Source organism: Buteo buteo, chromosome 24, assembly GCF_964188355.1.
Source record: "Buteo buteo chromosome 24, bButBut1.hap1.1, whole genome shotgun sequence".
NCBI lineage: Eukaryota > Metazoa > Chordata > Aves > Accipitriformes > Accipitridae > Buteo > Buteo buteo.
This window is the reverse complement of record NC_134194.1, coordinates 7,145,686-7,163,268: the sequence shown is the minus strand read 5'-3', so window position 1 is coordinate 7,163,268 and position 17,583 is coordinate 7,145,686. Positions and strand designations below refer to the sequence as shown.

The 17,583-nt window shown below is 50.7% G+C and overlaps 2 protein-coding genes across 7 annotated transcripts; one reads left to right on the top strand and one right to left on the bottom strand.

Moving 5' to 3' along the window:
• Positions 1 to 122: 122 nt before the first annotated feature.
• RBM22 (RNA binding motif protein 22) lies at positions 123 to 8,283 on the top strand. 3 transcript variants are annotated; one of them, XM_075056722.1, is made up of 11 exons: positions 123 to 266; positions 1,024 to 1,077; positions 2,047 to 2,076; positions 3,135 to 3,267; positions 3,567 to 3,667; positions 3,835 to 4,007; positions 4,577 to 4,777; positions 5,277 to 5,441; positions 5,871 to 5,959; positions 7,072 to 7,203; positions 7,910 to 8,283. In XM_075056722.1, exons 1-11 carry the CDS (start codon positions 213 to 215, stop codon positions 8,038 to 8,040), a joined length of 1,263 nt encoding a protein of 420 aa, XP_074912823.1. In that variant the 5' UTR covers positions 123 to 212; the 3' UTR covers positions 8,041 to 8,283. The 3 variants fall into 3 exon arrangements, with proteins under 3 accessions (XP_074912823.1, XP_074912822.1, XP_074912824.1); XM_075056721.1 differs by having other exon boundaries at positions 7,907 to 8,283; XM_075056723.1 differs by lacking the exons at positions 123 to 266; positions 1,024 to 1,077; positions 2,047 to 2,076 and adding an exon at positions 2,141 to 2,804 and having other exon boundaries at positions 7,907 to 8,283.
• An 840-nt stretch (positions 8,284 to 9,123) lies between these two features.
• Positions 9,124 to 17,199, bottom strand: MYOZ3 (myozenin 3). Of its 4 annotated transcripts, none has more exons than XM_075056727.1 (7): positions 16,768 to 17,199; positions 15,723 to 15,828; positions 15,153 to 15,307; positions 14,810 to 14,884; positions 14,562 to 14,709; positions 14,121 to 14,292; positions 9,124 to 11,265 (listed from the first exon to the last, which is right to left on the bottom strand). In XM_075056727.1, the coding sequence occupies exons 2-7, from the start codon at positions 15,751 to 15,753 to the stop codon at positions 11,103 to 11,105; spliced, it is 744 nt and encodes a 247-aa protein (XP_074912828.1). In that variant the 5' UTR covers positions 15,754 to 15,828; positions 16,768 to 17,199; the 3' UTR covers positions 9,124 to 11,102. The 4 variants fall into 4 exon arrangements, with proteins under 4 accessions (XP_074912828.1, XP_074912826.1, XP_074912827.1 ...); XM_075056725.1 differs by having other exon boundaries at positions 15,723 to 15,809; positions 16,768 to 17,198; XM_075056726.1 differs by having other exon boundaries at positions 16,777 to 17,198.
• Positions 17,200 to 17,583: the final 384 nt, after the last annotated feature.

Genomic DNA, 17,583 nt, shown 5'->3' with positions numbered 1-17,583 from the left:
CCTTTGGCTGAGCTCTATGGTTTGCCGTGCCTAGAGCGCCCTGCGCCAGCGGTACGTGCCCAGCACGTCATCGCGTCGCTTCGCTCTTCCCCGCCGCGTCGCTAGCGGAAGTGGCGTCACCTTCGTCTCCCGCCGCCTGCCGGGATCGAGGCGGAGCGGCGCGGAGGACTTCCGGCGGCTGAGGGGAGCGGAGCGGGGGCGCCGCCGCCGCCATGTCGACATCGCTGGGCTCCAACACCTACAACCGGCAGAACTGGGAGGACGCGGTGAGCCCGGAGGACGGTGGGGGAGAGGCGGGGCGGGCCCTGGCCGGCGGGGCCCTGCGCTGCCGTGAGGGGAGAAGCGGGGGGGGGGGGGGGGGGGAGCAAGGCCGTAGGGCGAGGGGTGCGCGGTGAGGCGGCCCTCGGGGCTGGGCGGCGGGGGGGGGCCTGCCCTGGGGAGCTGCGTCCCTGCGGTCGTGCCCGCCCCCCGTCGGGGAGGGGGCTGCCGCGGTTACCTGGGCCTTCCTCATGGGCAGCTCTGGCTGGAAAAGGGAGAGTGATGGTCTGGGCGACCCCCGTCTCCCTGCCGGGGCTTGGGGTGTCTGGTAGCCGGGGAGGTCTCCTGGCACCCGGGAGGGCTGAGCTGGGCCCGTCGTGTGCCCGTGGCCGCGTTCCTTAGAGCTGAGGCCTTTTCTGGGTGCCCCAGTGCAAACAATAGGTGCTGAGGGATAACGGGGGGGTGGTGGTGTCATCTGCTGCCGTCAGGTCGCTGAAGAGTTAAGACCTCAAAAATACACACTTTGTTTGCTCTAAATTTTACTTCGAATTGGAATAGGTAGCAGGTCATGGTTCTTTCATAATATGGGCATTGGGTGGTGGCTTGCAGCTCTCCCAGTGATTCTTTTTGAGTGAGTCTTTTTGCATCTTTCAAACGGTGTGATTAGTTTAACTCAGTAGTGTTGGTTCAGAGTGTGATTTGAGTGCTGTTGTGATGATGCAGTTTGTGCAAATTCCTGATTTTCCTTGTTCTTGCTCAATTCAGGACTTCCCTATTCTCTGTCAGACATGTCTTGGAGAAAACCCATATATTCGAATGGTATGTGCCTGTTTGACTGTGCAGTCTTTTTCTCTGTGTTGGCCCTAGAACTGTTGGGTTTCGGGGACTAAAATAAGCGTGGTTACAGGAGGAGATGTTGAGGTGGACGTGCCCTCCTAATTAGTTGGTTCTGCACAACAGGATTTGGTTCCAGCCATTGTTGGTATGTGGTATTGTGGCCTTAAGTATGTGATTTAAGAATATATCAGTCAAAAAGGAGAACAAGATGATCCAGTCTAATGTCTAGAGTGCAGGACATAGTAGAAAACAAAGCTTTGGTACTGGTAAATCGTGCGACATGGAGAACAGTGAGGTGCTGAAATATTAAATAGCTTAGCACAATTTCTAAAATGAGAGACTATGCCCCTGTAAAAATAAGTTAAAACTGTCTTATGAAGGCTGCCTGATGGTAATTTAAATCCTTCTTTGTTTACCTGGGTTTCCTCTGTGCAGGATGAGTCAGTCCATTTTAAGTTGCTTTTCTCTCTGCTCAGTCCAGCTGCCTATGACCTACATTTACATTATCTTTCCTTCACTTTTCTGTTCCACCAAGTTTGCCGAGAGAGATCACAATATTTTTGTGAAACATAACACTACTGCTGGTATAGGTGATGTTTCAAAACCTGCCTATTTTCATGGACTTATTTCACATATCATCATCTCTGCTTAAAAATAGCTATTAATATTCCATTTCATTCTCGCCTTTCATCAGTACATGAGGTGGGACTTAATGGTACTGTGTTTTTAATGAATGTTTCTAAAACAAAAATGGATTGAGAGTTTTTTAGGATTCTTTTTGTCCTGTTGACCAGCCAAGTAGTGGCCCAAAACACAAGGGTGGGTGAGTCTAAATGCAGCATAACTAGGAAGAAAGCACTGTGCTTTATAGCATCAGTGATATGGTTCATGTTTTGTGTTGAATTGATGATATTTCATATTTTCTTTTATTGTTTTTGATTTATATTTCAGACCAAAGAAAAATATGGAAAAGAATGCAAGGTATGTTTGTTGTCTAAAAGAATGAATGTCTAAATTGGCGCACATCTAGGAGTAATCGATTTTAATGTTAAAAAACCTGTCAGCTTCAGGAAAGTGCTTATCTAGGTTAACAACTTAAAATGTTTATGTAACTATATAAATTTTTAGGTCAGTCTACTGTGTGCTTTGTTAGACAAAGTCAGTTGGTCTTAAAAAAATTAAGTAAAATTATTGAAGACTATTCAGACAGACTTAGGATTTGCTCATGTGTTTCAGAATTAGGTTTTGCAAATATTGTTGTACTATATTTGAAGGTATTTCAGCATTTTAAATTATCTCATTTTCTCTTGCAAGTTTTGGTTTGGGTTTTTTTTGGCTCGTAAGTGGTGCATAAATAATTGGAGTTTAGGTTTTGCCATGAATATGTTATTTATGGCTATGTGGTGATTTGTCATAGCTGTCTAAGAAATAAGCCACGTTTATTTCTGAGAGAGCAAGAAATATTTAGTGTTGTGGTGACTGAGGGAAATTAAAAGAGGGGGTTTTCCCCCTCTTATCAGTTGTCCTCTGAGGTAAGGAGAAGGTATGTGTTGAAATCTTGCTTCCCTTCCTCAAACTGTACATGCAGCGGAAGCAGATGCATCATTCCACCAGATAAGATAGAGAGCAATAGTCGTCTTCTGGACCAAAAGTCTCATAACCTCTCACTGGGCTTGCTGCTATGCTGGTGACTGATCTACAGATAACTGGTAATTTGTCTCTAAAGCTCTATACTGACATCACCTGGAATGAAGGAGAATTTCTTTTTTCCTTTGAGTAGATCTGCTTTCAGCATTTGGGTTATTGTAATAAATTAAAAGAAGAAGAAAAAACCTTCCTAAAACTTTCTCCTGCCAAAGTAAGGCACCAAATAGAAACAAATGTTTCCTAAGGTCTGAATCTTAGCACTAAGATGAAGAAGTTGTATTTGTGGTTTAAAGAGATTAGATGTGTTTGGACTTCAAGTTGTGTCCAAGAACCAGAATGGTAACTTCATTGCTGTGTGATAGTGATACAAGCGTCAACTTTCTGTCTTTCAGATTTGTGCCAGGCCTTTCACAGTATTCCGCTGGTGCCCTGGTGTTCGTATGCGTTTCAAGAAAACAGAAGTATGCCAGACATGCAGCAAGCTGAAGAACGTCTGTCAGACCTGTCTGCTTGACCTGGAATATGGTGTGTACCAGAAAATGTAAACTAGGAGAAGAAGCTGCTTTACTTGCCTCTGAAATGAAAGTTGGTGAAATGTCTTTAAATGTGTGCATGTAACTGGCACGGTTGTCTCTGGACAGTCTTTGGGAAGAATAACTCTTGATGATCACACCTCTTCTGAGGTTCAGGGGCAGCGTGGTATACCTGAGCAGTAGATGAGTTATCCCTGGCTAATGCAGGTTGCAGTAACTATTTCTGCTCTTTCAGCTTGTGCTTCATACAGATTTGTTGGGGGGTTGGTTTTTTTGTTTGTTTCATTCTAGGTTTGCCTATTCAAGTCCGGGACGCAGGACTCTCCCTTAAGGATGAAATGCCTAAGTCTGACGTCAATAAAGAGTACTACACCCAAAACATGGAACGAGAGGTAAGAAAGTGTAGTTGTAATCATGCTGTCTGTGTGTGGGTGTGTATAGGGGAAGAAAGGGGAGGAATGATCTAGCTTGTCTTAAAATCATTTGCTTGCTCTGATTCTGTGCATTAGTTTTCAGTGGTGATATATACATAATTATTTGTGTTTTCACTACCGTTTAGATATCCAATTCTGATGGCACTAGACCAGTTGGTGCACTAGGAAAAGCTACTTCCACCAGCGACATGCTGCTGAAGCTGGCTCGGACCACTCCTTACTATAAACGTAACCGTCCTCACATCTGTTCCTTCTGGGTAAAAGGAGAATGCAAGAGGGGAGAAGAGTGTCCCTACAGGTACCGATACAGCTTGAACAGTTAATCTCTTCATCGCGGTCAGATACAGCTCCCCTTGGGGTTTGAAGAGCAGGAAATGCTGCAGTGGACAGGAGACGCACACTGTGATTGGGGTCAGTGTGAAACTTGCATTCAGTTGGCACGCAGGGCCAGTGAATGAATCTTTGTTGTGGCAAGTTCGTTTGTGAGGAATTAGCTGCGTGGTGTCGTAGTGTTTTGCTGAAGCGGTGACTCCAGCTCTTCTCTTGCATAGTTCATTTTTTCCCTTCATGGCGTCAGTCCCCTCAATCAGAGATCTTTGTATTTGAACAAGAGGCCATTTGAAATCCAGCTCTTGTATTTTGTAGTGTTGAATGCTGAGCTGTCAGAAGTGCCATTCATTCAGAACTTGAGGCAGTCCTGGCTGCAATTTTAAGTTCTCAGGGCTTTTTGTTCCATTTTGGCATGTTTATGTGAACAGGGTTAAGCATATAAGTGACCAGGGGCCTTTAGAAGGGAAGGTTGCAGTTATAGTCATTTTAATCTGATGCAGCTGTGACTGGTGTTATGCTTTTTTTGCTGAACTTTAGACATGAGAAACCTACAGATCCAGATGATCCTCTGGCTGATCAGAACATCAAAGATCGTTACTATGGAATTAATGATCCTGTGGCTGATAAACTTCTGAAACGAGCGTCAACCATGCCTCGTCTAGACCCCCCTGATGACAAGACTATTACTACACTGTATGTTGGAGGGCTTGGAGATACTATCACTGAATCAGATCTCAGGTGCGTGGTGAATTTGTATTGCCCTTGCCTTTTTATTTGATGCTTTGATTACTGCTCATCTTCAAGTGAGGAAATCTCTCTTGCAAGGAAAAAAATAAACCTAGTTTTCTTTAATGGGGAACTGGTTGGTGGGCAAGTGCAGAGGAGTGCCAGCTTGTTGGAGAACAGATAAACAGGCACATTTCAAATGCTTTGATTAAAATTTCTCTCTTTAAAGATGAGTCATCCTTCTGAGCTGTTGGGGATACTGTGTTACACTTTTTACAAGGAAGTCCTATAGCCTCTCTCTAGCTAGCTGCTGAGAAAAGCTGCTGCAGAGTTCTTATTACTCCATAATTGCACAGAGGGGCAAGAGACTTGATTTCTAATGGTTAGTTTGTACTGGTGATGGAGAAAAGAAAGGATCTGAGCATACCTGTTTCAGCATGTGATGAGATCCTGCGGCTAGGAGGAATGGGGTTTCATAATAATTTTTTTTTTTTTTTTTTTTCCCACACAGAAATCACTTCTACCAGTTTGGGGAGATTCGGACAATAACTGTAGTGCAGAGACAACAGTGTGCTTTCATCCAGTTTGCCACCCGGCAAGCTGCAGAAGTGGCTGCTGAGAAATCCTTCAACAAACTCATTGTCAATGGTCGCAGGCTCAATGTCAAATGGGGAAGGTGAGTGCGGAGGCGGAAGCCTTGAGGATACTGCCACAAGGTTCTTCACTTATTTTATGTGGTCTTGATGAACAGGATTGGGTATTATGCTGGAGTAGATACTGATTTGGTAAATAGTTGAGGTCATCTTACAGTTTGGTTTTCTTTCAGCAGTGGGATCTGGATTGGAGATTACACAAATTGCACAATTTGTGTAAAGGATTTCCTGGTTGAGGCTTATGGATGAGTTTCTGTGGTTTTGCTTCTAATCTGTCTCCTGTAAGCACTGTTTGCACACTTTGTACCAGCTGTCTCTGACGTTCTGTGAATTTTTCATCTTTGGCCTGAAGCGATGGATCTGGATTAGATAATGTGAAACTATTGTAGTGTGACTATCTGCTTATCCTGCTTTTTCTCATCCTTGTTCTCAAACTCCTGTCTGGTTTTTAGGTCCCAGGCAGCAAGAGGAAAAGAAAAGGACAAGGAAGGTACTACAGAATCTGGGATAAAGCTAGAGCCAGTTCCAGGACTTCCCGGAGGTAAGGGAGTTGTTTTCATCTCTGAAACACTTAATGCTGACCCGCTTCCATGAGAGAGGCTGGTATGAAACCTCTCTGCTGGTTTTGGCTGGGGTAGAGTTAATTTTCTTTTTAGTAGCTGGTATAGAGTTATGTTTTGGATTCAGTATGAGAAGAATGTTGATAACACACTGATGTTTTCAGTTGTTGCTGAGTAGTGTTTAGACTAAGGCAAGGATTTTTCAACTTCTCATGCCCAGCCATCAAGGCGGCTGGAGGGGCACAAGAAGCTGGGAGGGGGCAAAGCCAGGACAGCTGACCCAACCTGGCCAAGCGGTATTCCATACCATGTGACATCATGCCCACTACATAAACTGGGGGGAGTTGGCCTGGGAGGGATTGCTGCTCGGGAGCTAGCTGGGCATTGGTTGGCAAGTGGTGAGCATTTACAAAACAAGTGATGCACAATGCATATTCCAATCCTTTTATTATTATTACTGTAATTATTATCATCACTGTTGTTTTCTTCCTTTCTGTTCTATTAAACTGTTGTTACCTTGTCCCACAAATTTTAACCTTTTTCCTTCTGATTCTCTCCCCCATCCCACTGGGGGGTGGGAAGTGAGTGAGTGGCTGCATGGTGCTTAGTTGCTGGCTGGAGTTAAACTCTGAGAGCAGTAACAGAGTTCAGGATTGTAGAGGCACTGGTGAGCCCAGAGCAGGCAGTTACAGTAGATTTGCAGCAGGTCCAGCTGGGATGGGAGGTGAGCTTTGTCTAGAAGCAAATTGTTGATGAAAAGAGAGTTCTTTATGTGATGAGTGAAAAGTTAAAGCCGAATTCAAGTTACATAGGTCTCAGATTCTGTCAACCCACGCTTTTCAAGGCTTGGTTAATGTTTTCCTAATCCGCTGAGCGTTGTATGATGGAAAAAGCAAAGCTGGTTTCAGGTGAAGAAAAATGGTGACTGTTCTGGAGTGCAGTGCAGTCCTGCTTCTTGCTCCAGTTCATAGGTGCGATAGTAGCAGCAGTTTGCCCTTGTGAAAGAACTGATTGCGTCTCCTCTCTGAAGGCAGATAACTCTGCATATCTTGACTAAGAGATTTTCTGTAACCCCTGTGTACTTTTTCTGCAGCTCTCCCCCCTCCTCCAGCTGCAGAAGAGGAGGCTTCTGCAAATTACTTCAACCTACCTCCAAGTGGCCCTCCAGCCGTGGTTAACATTGCCTTGCCACCTCCTCCTGGCATTGCTCCGCCACCACCTCCAGGTACTTGTGTTTCCCCTTCAAGAGGGGGTGTCTAACTTGGTGTTAGACCATCTAGTCCCCCTAGTTCTCCTTGCTCAGCTGCGCTGTAGCGCTGATGCGTGCCCTGAGTTGATTTTCCTCATCCCTGGTCATACAGTGTAAACTGATGATCTAAAATGAGCTGTCAGCACAGTTTAATTAAACTGAGCTGCCTGTTGTGGTATGTATTCACTTGCAAATTCTCAGGCATGTCAGAGATCCCCGTTACTGGTACTGAGACCTACTCAGTGCTTTTGCGGGCTGTGTAAATCCCACATTAACCTGAACTTCAAAAGGTAATTCTGCAGCTGGTTGAATGCCAGCCTGTGTTTGGCTGTGTGTATATATCTGTCTGGAGACCCTTTTTTTAATGGGACATCAACTCTTGTGGATGTATTTGCTTTGCTCCATGGTTGAGCAGGGAGCATTTAGATTGGCATTACAGACATTTGTCCAGTCACGCAACTAGCTTTTATCTGCGAGTAAGGATGTGTGTTGGGAAAGGTTTGCCTGCAGTTGTACTGGAAAGAGGGGGAGGTGTTCGGGGATTTGAAGAACCAGGGGAGATGTGCACCTTTCTAAGGCACAGCTGTGAGCCAGCTGTTTTCTGTCAGTAGTTTCAGGCAGTAGTACATCTGCATGGGTTGTTCTGTTGCTTTGTCTGAAGCTGCCAACTTTGTTTCAGCAGGTTTCGGACCACACATGTTCCACGCCATGGGGCCCCCGCCTCCCTTCATGAGAGCCCCAGGCCCCATTCACTACCCGTCTCAAGATCCCCAGAGGATGGGTGCCCACGCGGGAAAGCACAGCAGCCCCTAGCAGGCCGTGCCACCCTCATCATTTAAGTAAATGTTATTTTCTAGTTACCATGGTAGCACCATATGTTGAGCTGTGGGTGAGCTAGAGAAGCCTTATTTCCCTGCTTGCAGACACTGGGCAAGCTGAGCTCCGTGTCTCCGCTAGCTAATCGGATTGTTGATACATCCCAGATCTTTCATTTAGTGTGGGGAGGGCTGGGAGGGGTGGGGGGCAGACAGAAGGGCTGTCAGGGGTCTGTGGATCAGGTGTACCAGAATTACAGTGCTATCCGTGTATCCCGTTTGCACACTTTTGAAATAAACTTCTGGAAAAACAAAACCAAACCCTTTTCAAGCCCATTTGATATGCTCAGTCTGAACACTATGGACTATTAAATTGTAACCAGAGACTCTGTTAGGTAACTAATGACTTATTATTCTAATGAGGTATTACACCAGGACTGAATAAGAGCTGAAAAACAAGTTTATCAGATGTGCCAAACCCATGGCTTTGCCTTACTATTGTCACAGAATTTTCCTTCCTCCTTTTTCCTGACTTCTTGCTTAAAAAAAAAAAAACAAAACAAAACTTTTGTTGATGCTTCACTTCTAATCCTGCACGGCCAGAGCAAGATAAGTGTTAGGTCACATGAGCAGCCCCTGGCTAGTGCAGGTGTGACGTAGAGTGACCGTTTAGCAGTTGCCAGTTTTAGCCTGGTGAAGGCCCCCTCGGTGGTCCCCAGCGGCTGGGCTGGTGTTGCTGACAGCTGCAAGGGGAGGATGTGGTGCAGCTGCAAGCTTGTCTGGGGTATATTTGGAGCATGACTGGGGCTTTGGAGGCCTGTGGATACAGTCTCCTCTTAAACTGTGAGATGGATCCCACCTCGTCCTGCTTTGATAAGACCTGAAACTTTTGTTTCTGTGCTCCAACTATAGTGTTTGCCCAGGAGCAACTGTGTCCTGCATGGAGCCTGGCGTTGAGTAACATGTATGTACGTGTGGCTGGAGATTTTGAGTGTATCTGTATGTCAGCTGCTTTCAGGCAATGGATCTGTGGACATCTTTCTGTAAAGCAAAACATGATGGGACCTGTTCTGAAGCTTCATTTGCTTGTTTAAAAAAAACCAAACACATTAAAATATTTGAATTTTTCAACACTTTGCTTAGACCCTGCTTCCTGGAGCACAGTGTCTGAGGACTTTGATTTTTTTATTTGGCTGTTGCCAAAGCCAAGATGCAGAGTGGGCAGTGACAGCAGGTTCACTTTTAGTTTTATGTGCTGTCCTGTACGATGCCACTGGGTCCCACTGATGCTGCCAGGCTGTTGGAGGTGGCATAGCACACGTGGCACCAGGGGTATGGCTGGCAGGCAGATGGCTTTCTCTGCAGAAAGAGCTGGGCTTTGGGCACAGGTAATTAGTTTAGCTCTTGTCAGGCAAGAGCCATCCCAGAGCAGTGTTGGGGGACAGGCAGAGGCCTGCTGGTGCACAGGGGAGGGCTGCAGCATTTGTCGCTGCTCTGGCCCTGAGTCTCTGCAGTCGGGGCCCATGAGTGCTGTGCAGACAGATCTCAAATGCAAGCAGGCTTTACGTTATCGCAATTTATTTATTATTTCCAGCCAGGTCCCCAGGGGTACATGGCTTCTTCAGCTGATGGACAAAGGAGGAGAGAGATGGGTTTGGAACAGGGCAGCAGTTGAGCATCATAAATTTTTAATGTTTAAGGAACAGACCCTTTTTCTTTCCATTTGCTTGTCCCCTCCTGCTTCTGTGGGTAGAACAGAGCAATGAAGGTTACTGCCTGAACGGTGTGTTCCAGCAGCAGAATCCCTGTGTGGGATTTGCTCTGCGCATCTGTCTGCACAGCATTACAAATACACCTCACAAGTGAAGCAGCTGTTAACTGCATTTTTACCACAAAATTTACTTGCCTGATTTAACGACAGTGGTGGAAAAAGAAACTTTTATCCTGATGCTCCTGCTTTTGCAAGATTAAATAAGGGTAGCATTAAGAACCTGACGAAAGCAATTCTAGAAAGCCTGTGTTAAGAGATTTTTGTTAGCAGGGTTTTCCAGACGTTCTGATGACTGTCCTATAGGCTGTTGTTAGCTGCATGTCTCACTGTGTGTGACTGCTGAAAATATTTGTGTAGCTGAATCCTCTCTGCTGATTTTTGCACTCATGGAGAAGCCCGTGCTTGCTCTGGAGTCACGGCTGTGCTGCTTTTCCTTCCCACTGATGTTGAAGTTACCAGAATACCCTGGCAGTATCTTCAGACCGGTGCAATTCTACAGTGCAGCAGGTCCAGGCAAGGCCTGATCCTTATTCACCAACTATATGAAGCAAACCTGGCGTAAGTCAATCAAAGGGCTTAGGTGTTTAAGCAAGGCATGCAAATAGCAGTAGGGAGGGGAAATTATCAGCTGCCAAGTGCTAGCCAGTAGCTTGTGGAAAACAGGGCACAAGTTTCCAACTCCCAACATTTTTCTCTCATATATCCTGGTTGTGCTGTGTTGGTAAACAGGCAGATGCCAGTTCCTCATTTGTTTTTGTTGTCCAGCCAAGCCCAAGGTAAGTGCTTTTAACATGCCAATGCCTCTGGTAAATTGTTTTGCTGATACTCTTCAATTATCACCTCCTCTCGCCATCCTGACCGGAATGACAGATGTAGAGTTGTCCTGAAGATGGAATTTCTCTGCAAAGGCACCAGCTGTCAGAGCAGGTCTTGTGTGTCGGTGGAGAAGCACCGAGACAGCTTGGTGTGTTGCAGCTGGCGGTCCTGCCATTTTCCATGAGGCAGGGAAAAGGACAGGCTGTACAGGAGCTTACGGGGATCTGCTTGCATTAATGACAAGAACTTGGCTGGTTAGCTTAGCACTAAATGCCCTTGTGAAAATGGCTGGTACAAGGGCAGTTCAAAATGGTCCCAGACTTGAGCTTGTTCACATCCCGTTGAAGATGACAACCCGAGACCACTGGCTTAGCTTTCACGAAGAATACTTACTCCCCTCTCCCTTACCGTGCAAATTATGCTTGAGTCGAGCGAGAAAAGCATCCATGGTGATGGGGAAGGGAGCACGCGTACTACAGCTCATCGCTCTCTGGTAGAATCCGCACCCAACCTTGCGGCACTCTGTTGAAGTTGCGTCTGTGGGAAATCACCTCCAGAACACTCAAGTTATCCAGCTCCATGGCAGGCACAAAGGACAGGTCGCTGACCAGTGCTTTGTCAAATGGGGTGGGAGTCCTGTGGCACAAGAAGAAGCAGACTTGGCACATCACGAGGAGAGGTTGTGCATGATGTAAAGGTGATAGAAAAAGCAGGTCTGGATTTACTGATTCTGAGCCCAGCAGCAACCTAGCAATGCCTGTAGCAAATGACAGCCCTCCTTTTCCTCCCCAGGATGCTGTTGGAGCCTCTGCTAGCCCAGCGAGGTGCTTCTCTTGTACAGAGCCAGCCTCAACTCAAGCTTTGGCGGGCCTGGAGAGTGGGGTTTGGTGCCTGAGCGTCAGTGGCTGTGCAGGGGAGGGAGGGACCGTGTTGTTACCTTCACCTTGGTCTCTCTTGATCGGCTCTGCCAACAGCAGTAGGGATGTGCTGTGTGTGAAAGATGTTAGATTAAGAGAGCAGGTGACGGTGACAAACCCCCTGGTCTTTAGAAAGTGACTTGTCCGCAGCTAATGTGTTCTGCAGAGGGCTGAGGCTGATAGTGCTGCCTCCTGATCGCTCTAGCACATGTGCAGGCAAATGTCTTTCTCTTGGCCCTGGCTCCAGTCTGCCTTTTGGGACAGCTTCTCTTGAACTATGACTAACAGGAGGAGCAGTGCGGGGGCAAAAGCTGTCATCCCTTCCTGGAGAAATGTGGAAAGGGACCAGGGAAGAGAATGCCAGCCCCTGAAAAGCCAAGAATGTTGGTTTTGGAGCAGCACATGGAGGCTGAGCTATCAATGAGGCATAGCTGGGAATGTTTGCTTTGGGAGTCGCTGCTTGAACATGAGTAACATGGCACTGTTTTGCAACAGAGGAGAAATAAGAGGGGGGAAAGGTAAATGGGAGACGTTTTTTCCAGAAACACTCTCCCTTCTGGGAAAAGACAGTCCTTTTCAAAGATTGGTGTTCACTTTCTTTTAAGGCAGCACATCTTAGCAAAGTAGCCAAAGGTCTTTGCGTCACAGCCTGAATGTTAAAAGTTGGGAATAAATCAGTCTGCTTTAGTGCAGTTGCTGTTGAGGTGGTGAACTTGCCCTTGCCCTGTGACCCATGTGAGCTGTGCTGGGATTCACCTAGCTTTAGGCGAGACCCCTGGCTTTTTGCTAGCTGATTTGTTCCAAAAAGCTTGTTTTTCTGCAGTTTGGTATTTGATGAACTGAGAAGTGATTTAAAAGCCAACAGCCTGGAAGATTATGAAAAGCCCAGTTAAAAGCAGATTGGCTCTCTGAATCTTCATGCCTCAGTGAAGAATTAGAGGAGGTGGCGAGAGGCTTGGTGTTAAATTAGCATCCATCTGTATTAAATAACAGTTCAAGACTTTAAATAGAAAGGCAGCATGTGAGAGGGGAGAAATGGTACGGGGTAAGGCATTATTCAGAAACATGCCCTTGCTTAAGTCCCTGTCTGTAAATAAATGCTGAGGCAGGAACATGGCTAAATGTTGAAAGAAAAGAGCCAAGTGACTGCAGCAGCTCCTCGTTCTCCCCCTATGGCACCTCCTTGGATGTTACTGCTCCAGGAAGCTCAAGAAGGCTGAGTAACTGGGAAGGAGACCCTGAAGGAATAGCAAATGCAGCCCCCGCTTTGCTTCCCCACACTTGCGGTGGCTGCCCGTGGGTTCTTGTCTCTTCCCTTTCTCCCTCAGCCCCCCTCCAGTGCAGACCAGTACATTATCATGCTTTCACTGGTGTGGGAAGGGAAACGCAGTGGGGCTGAGCGTGCAGCAGCCTTGTGCTGTGCACCTCGCCAAACCCCAGGGCTGAGGGAGAAGAGAGCAGCAAAGGGACGGCGGTCGGGCTGATCTCTGCTCTTTGGGACGCCGTTCCCACGCAGAGGGGTTGTAGTCCCCTGTAGCCCCTTCTGCCAAGCGTTCAAAGCGTGGCATTCCTGTCCCCCCCGACTCAAATCCAACCCCGGTGGGGGCTCAGGAAAGCTGCCGTCTGCAGAGGTCCAGCACCATGGCAGGTGGTGTGATGGGGAGCAGTGCTGTGTCCTGGTAGGGAGCTCCGGTGGGAGCTTGCCTATGGGAAGGTGACTTTTGTCAGGCCACTGAGGCTAACGTACTTTCATCCTCCTAAAGGAGGCTTTCAGTGAGGAGGAGAGCCAGGATCTTGGTTTGCAGCTTAAAAGTTCAGTTCTCATGAGTCTACCTTGGCTGCTGGTGCTCTGCTACCACCATCTCCTGAATCCCCACCGAGCACCTTTCCAGAAAGGAGATTTTCCTTGGCAGTGTCTGCTCCAGGGTCCCAACCTCGACCCCGGTGTAACTGGGAGGTGTGAGGAGGCACAGCAGCCATGCTCCATTGGAAGCAGCCGCAGGGCATGGAGCTTGCCAGGCTGAGCCACCAGAAATCCCTGGCCTGGAGACTTCAGTCTCAAGCAGGTGTTTGGAAGGAATCTGGTGACCTCTTAGCACCTTGCGGGAAGATTAACCTTATACCCCCACTGCTTCCAGCAGCTGCTTGGATACCTTGAGGAAATTAGGAGAGCGGCTTGGCAGTGTCTGTGCTGTTCTTCCACCCAGCCCGGAGCTGAGCCCAGCTGGGAAGCAGCAATTCCTTCTCCAGGACCACGCGCATGAGCATTAGTCCTCCCAAATTTCATCCCTGAGGCTACCCAGTGAGATCAAGCTGCTTAAGACTGTGCAAGCCTGGTGGTGGGGCTGAGAGGAGATCTGGGGAGCTTCTGGAGGCACGGACCTTTGCAGAGGAGCCATGGAGGAGCTCCTGAGCAGGAAAAGAGCAACCTGAGCCCTTGCTGCTCCCCCGTGGTGGATAAAGAGGGCATGGACCGTTGCGTTTCCCTGGCAGGATGGTAGGTGCTTCTTGAGGCTGAAGGGTTTGGCCAAGGGATGGACAGGCTGGCGGTGCCTGCTTGTCGGCCAGTGTTACCTGTTGAAGCTCCTGAAGTCCCACAGAAAGGGTCTCACGGGCGGCTTGTTCTCGCCACGCGCAGCCTTGTCCTTGTCACCGAGGAGCTCCTGCCACGGGGATCGGTAGCCCTTGGGGATGGCGGTGACATTGAACTTCTCCGGGGGGACTTCTTTGAGGGGGCCAGAGTACCCTGCGCAGGGGGAGAGACGGCGTGGGCTGCTGCAGTCACAGCCGGGCTGGGGCAACGTGCCGAGCAGGGGAGAGGGGGCTGGGAACAGCCCTGCCTTCCCATGGTTGGGTTTACATATATATAACAAATAACTGTGATACATTTATACGTATAAAAACTCTGGGAGAGGGTTTTGGGGAGGACGCCTCGGCAGGCAGCAGCTCGCTGCCTCCAGCCCCCCAGTACTGAGATTACAACGGTGTCGGCTTTGGGATGTAGGCGGCATTTACCCGGGGCCAGAGCGTCGGGGTTGAGGACTTTGCTCATCTGCAAGACTTTCTCTGTCTTCTTGGGCACTTTAGGGGGGCCGCCCTGGGGTGATGCTGCCACGTGGAGCTCGGAGTGATAACTCTGCTGGCCCTCAGCATCCTCCCCTGCCTGTGGAGGAGAGAGTCAGCGGGCACGGGGAGCTCGCCCTGCCCCGGTCAGGACTCGGGAGGCTGTTGAAAGCACCTCGGAGCTTCCTCCACCTACTCACCGTCCACTCATTTGCTGTTCCCTCCAGGTCACCTTTCTCGGTACGCTGTGAGCCACTCGCCCCTGGCCCTGGGAACTGCAGGAGGTGAGGAGAGGGGTTAGCGGGTGCAGAGGGGGACCATCCTCTTGCTCTTCGGTGGATGCTGAACCTGATGGTTGCCCATCTCCGTGCCCAGCCCACCCAGCCATCTCTCTTCTCCCTTCATCTCGACGTAGCAGGCAGCTGAGTGTGGCTCTCCTGCTGAGAGACCCCCAGACCCACCAGGAATCGCTTCCCTGCAAAGGCTGAGAGAGCTGGGGAAGGGCTGTCCCGCTCGGAGCTGGGGAATGAGCCACAGACCCACCTCCCTGTAGCCACTGGGATGCTCAAAGATGAAGCGCTGCATCCGCCTCTGGCGCTGCTGGAAGAGCAGGGAGCCGCGGTTGTTCGGCAGGGAGAGCTCCTCGATCATCAGGTCCTGCGCCACGCTCATCTTCTTGCCCAGGTCCAGCCGGGGCACTGGGGAGGCGAGGGGAGAGCACAGCCACAGCTGAGGCTGCTGCAGTGCTGGGGACCCCCGTGCCCAGCGCAAGGACACCGCATCCCCTCGCTGGGGTCCCTGTTGCGTGGCTCGGCCACGCACCCGCACCGGGATCTGCGCCAGGGACTGGCGTTTCCTCGGTGTGGGGAATTGTCAGGGACTTAGCTCAGCTCCAGAGGCTCAAACAGCCTCTCCTGCCCCCGTGCATGGACCCCTCCAGCCTTTGACAGGCAATTGCTACCCCTTGGGGCTGTAGTGCAAGAGGGGACCAAGAAAGCAGGCACGGAGGCCCCGGGGAATGGGGCCAGTAGTTTCAACCAGAGCTGGGTCTGGCCCCTAGGCAGGGTGGGCAGCACTGTTGTGGGACTGGTGGCACCCTCCGGCCCCCCTTACCGTCTTCAGGGCCCGGTCTCATGATGGTCATCACTTGCTGCCACGCTCCTGGGGCAGCTCTGTGGGAGAGGGATGGATCCTGCCCAGCTGGAAGAGAGAGGCAGCCCTGGGGTGACACCAAGCACGGGGATGTGTCAGCCCCAGGCGTGCCACAGGGACGAGCCAGGCTTTGGCTCAGCATCTCCCCCAGACAGCATCACCCCTGAACACCTCCCCTGGCCACCATCATCCCCACACTACACTCCATTCCCTTCAAAGGATGCAAGGAAACGTCAAACATGCCACCCCTCGGCCCCTGCTTGTCATCTTTCCTCTCTGCCTTTCTTTAGGGCAGAAAATGTCCCCAGTTCTGTTCTTCCCTGCAGTGAGCCGGTGTCCTCGTGTCCGGAGCCCCCTCAGAGCAGCACCCACTGCCCGCAGCCTGCTGGGTGAGCCGGGGCCCTGGCTGCAACCCCACCAGCACCTCCGCCTCAGCAGAGCTATTTTCAGCTGCTGGCCCTGAGGGTGCAGGGGCTGCAAACCCAACCCTGCCGGGTTGCTGGCGAGCCCAGCCAGCAGCAAGAGGGGGTGCAGGGTCACTGTCCCCACTTATGGGGCTGGGTCGCTTCTTAGCTTCCAGCTTCATCACAGGGAGGTGGCTGGAGACCAGCGCTGGTCTGAGCCCCCCTGGGCTGCCCACCCGCAGCAGCAGCCTCCCGTGTGGCTGGGACGTTCGGCTCAGTAAGCGCAAGGCTCGGCCGTGTTTGGTGCATCTGGCATCCCCCAGCTCTGGCTGATGCTGTGCAGCTTCCCCTAAGAGCCCTGGAGAGCAGGGGGTCCCTGCGGGACCACGGGTGCCCGGCACGCAGCTCCCTGCCAGCTCTCAGTTCAACATTAACCATCTGCACGGCAAGCATGGGACTTGTGCCCCCTCCTTTCCTCGACCACCCCACTCCGGGGAGACCATCCCCGGACCCCCACGGTGGCGATGTCCCCACCGCCAAGGCTGGGATGTCCCCAAGCCCCACGCACCCACCCTCCCACCGACCCCAGCGTGGGACCTCACCTCCCCTACCTGGCCAGGGGACACCCCCAGATGCCGGGGACCGAAAATTCTCTCTTGCTGTGCTGGGGATGAGGCTGAAGCCAAGCTGCAGCCACCAGTGCTCAGTGGCCCTGGCTGGCCCTCCGTGGCACCCCGGGTTCCCTGCTGCTCGCCCCAACCCCTGCTGGGCTCCAGCCCAGATGCCAAGGTCCGGCCGCGGGACAGCGGTTATTTCTGGCTGAGAAAGGGGGCGGAGCGGGGCTGACCCTTGGGGACTGGGATGCCGTCACCCCGGCATGGAGCAGGGCTGATCCCTGGGGACTGGGATGCCATCACCCTGGCACGGAGTGGGGCTGGTTCCTGGGGACTGGGATGCCATCACCCCCGCATGGAGCGGGGCTGATCCCTGGGGACTGGGATGCTGTCACGGAGCAGGGCTGACACTTGGGGACTGGGATGCTGTCACCCCAGCATGGAGCAGGGCTGATCCTTGGGGACTGGGATGCCATCACCCTGGCATGGAGCAGGGGCTGATCCTTGGGGACCGGGATGCTGTCACGGAGCAGGGGCTGATCCTTGGGGACCGGGATGCTGTCACGGAGCAGGACTGATCCTTGGGGACCGGGATGCTGTCACGGAGCAGGGCTGATCCTTGGGGACCGGGATGCTGTCACGGAGCAGGGGCTGATCCTTGGGGACCGGGATGCTGTCACGGAGCAGGGCTGATCCTTGGGGACCGGGATGCTGTCACGGAGCAAGGCTGATGCTTAGGGACTGGGATGGTGGCCATGCAGCAGCAGCAGCAGGAGGAGGTGGCCATGTGCCACGTGTGCCCAG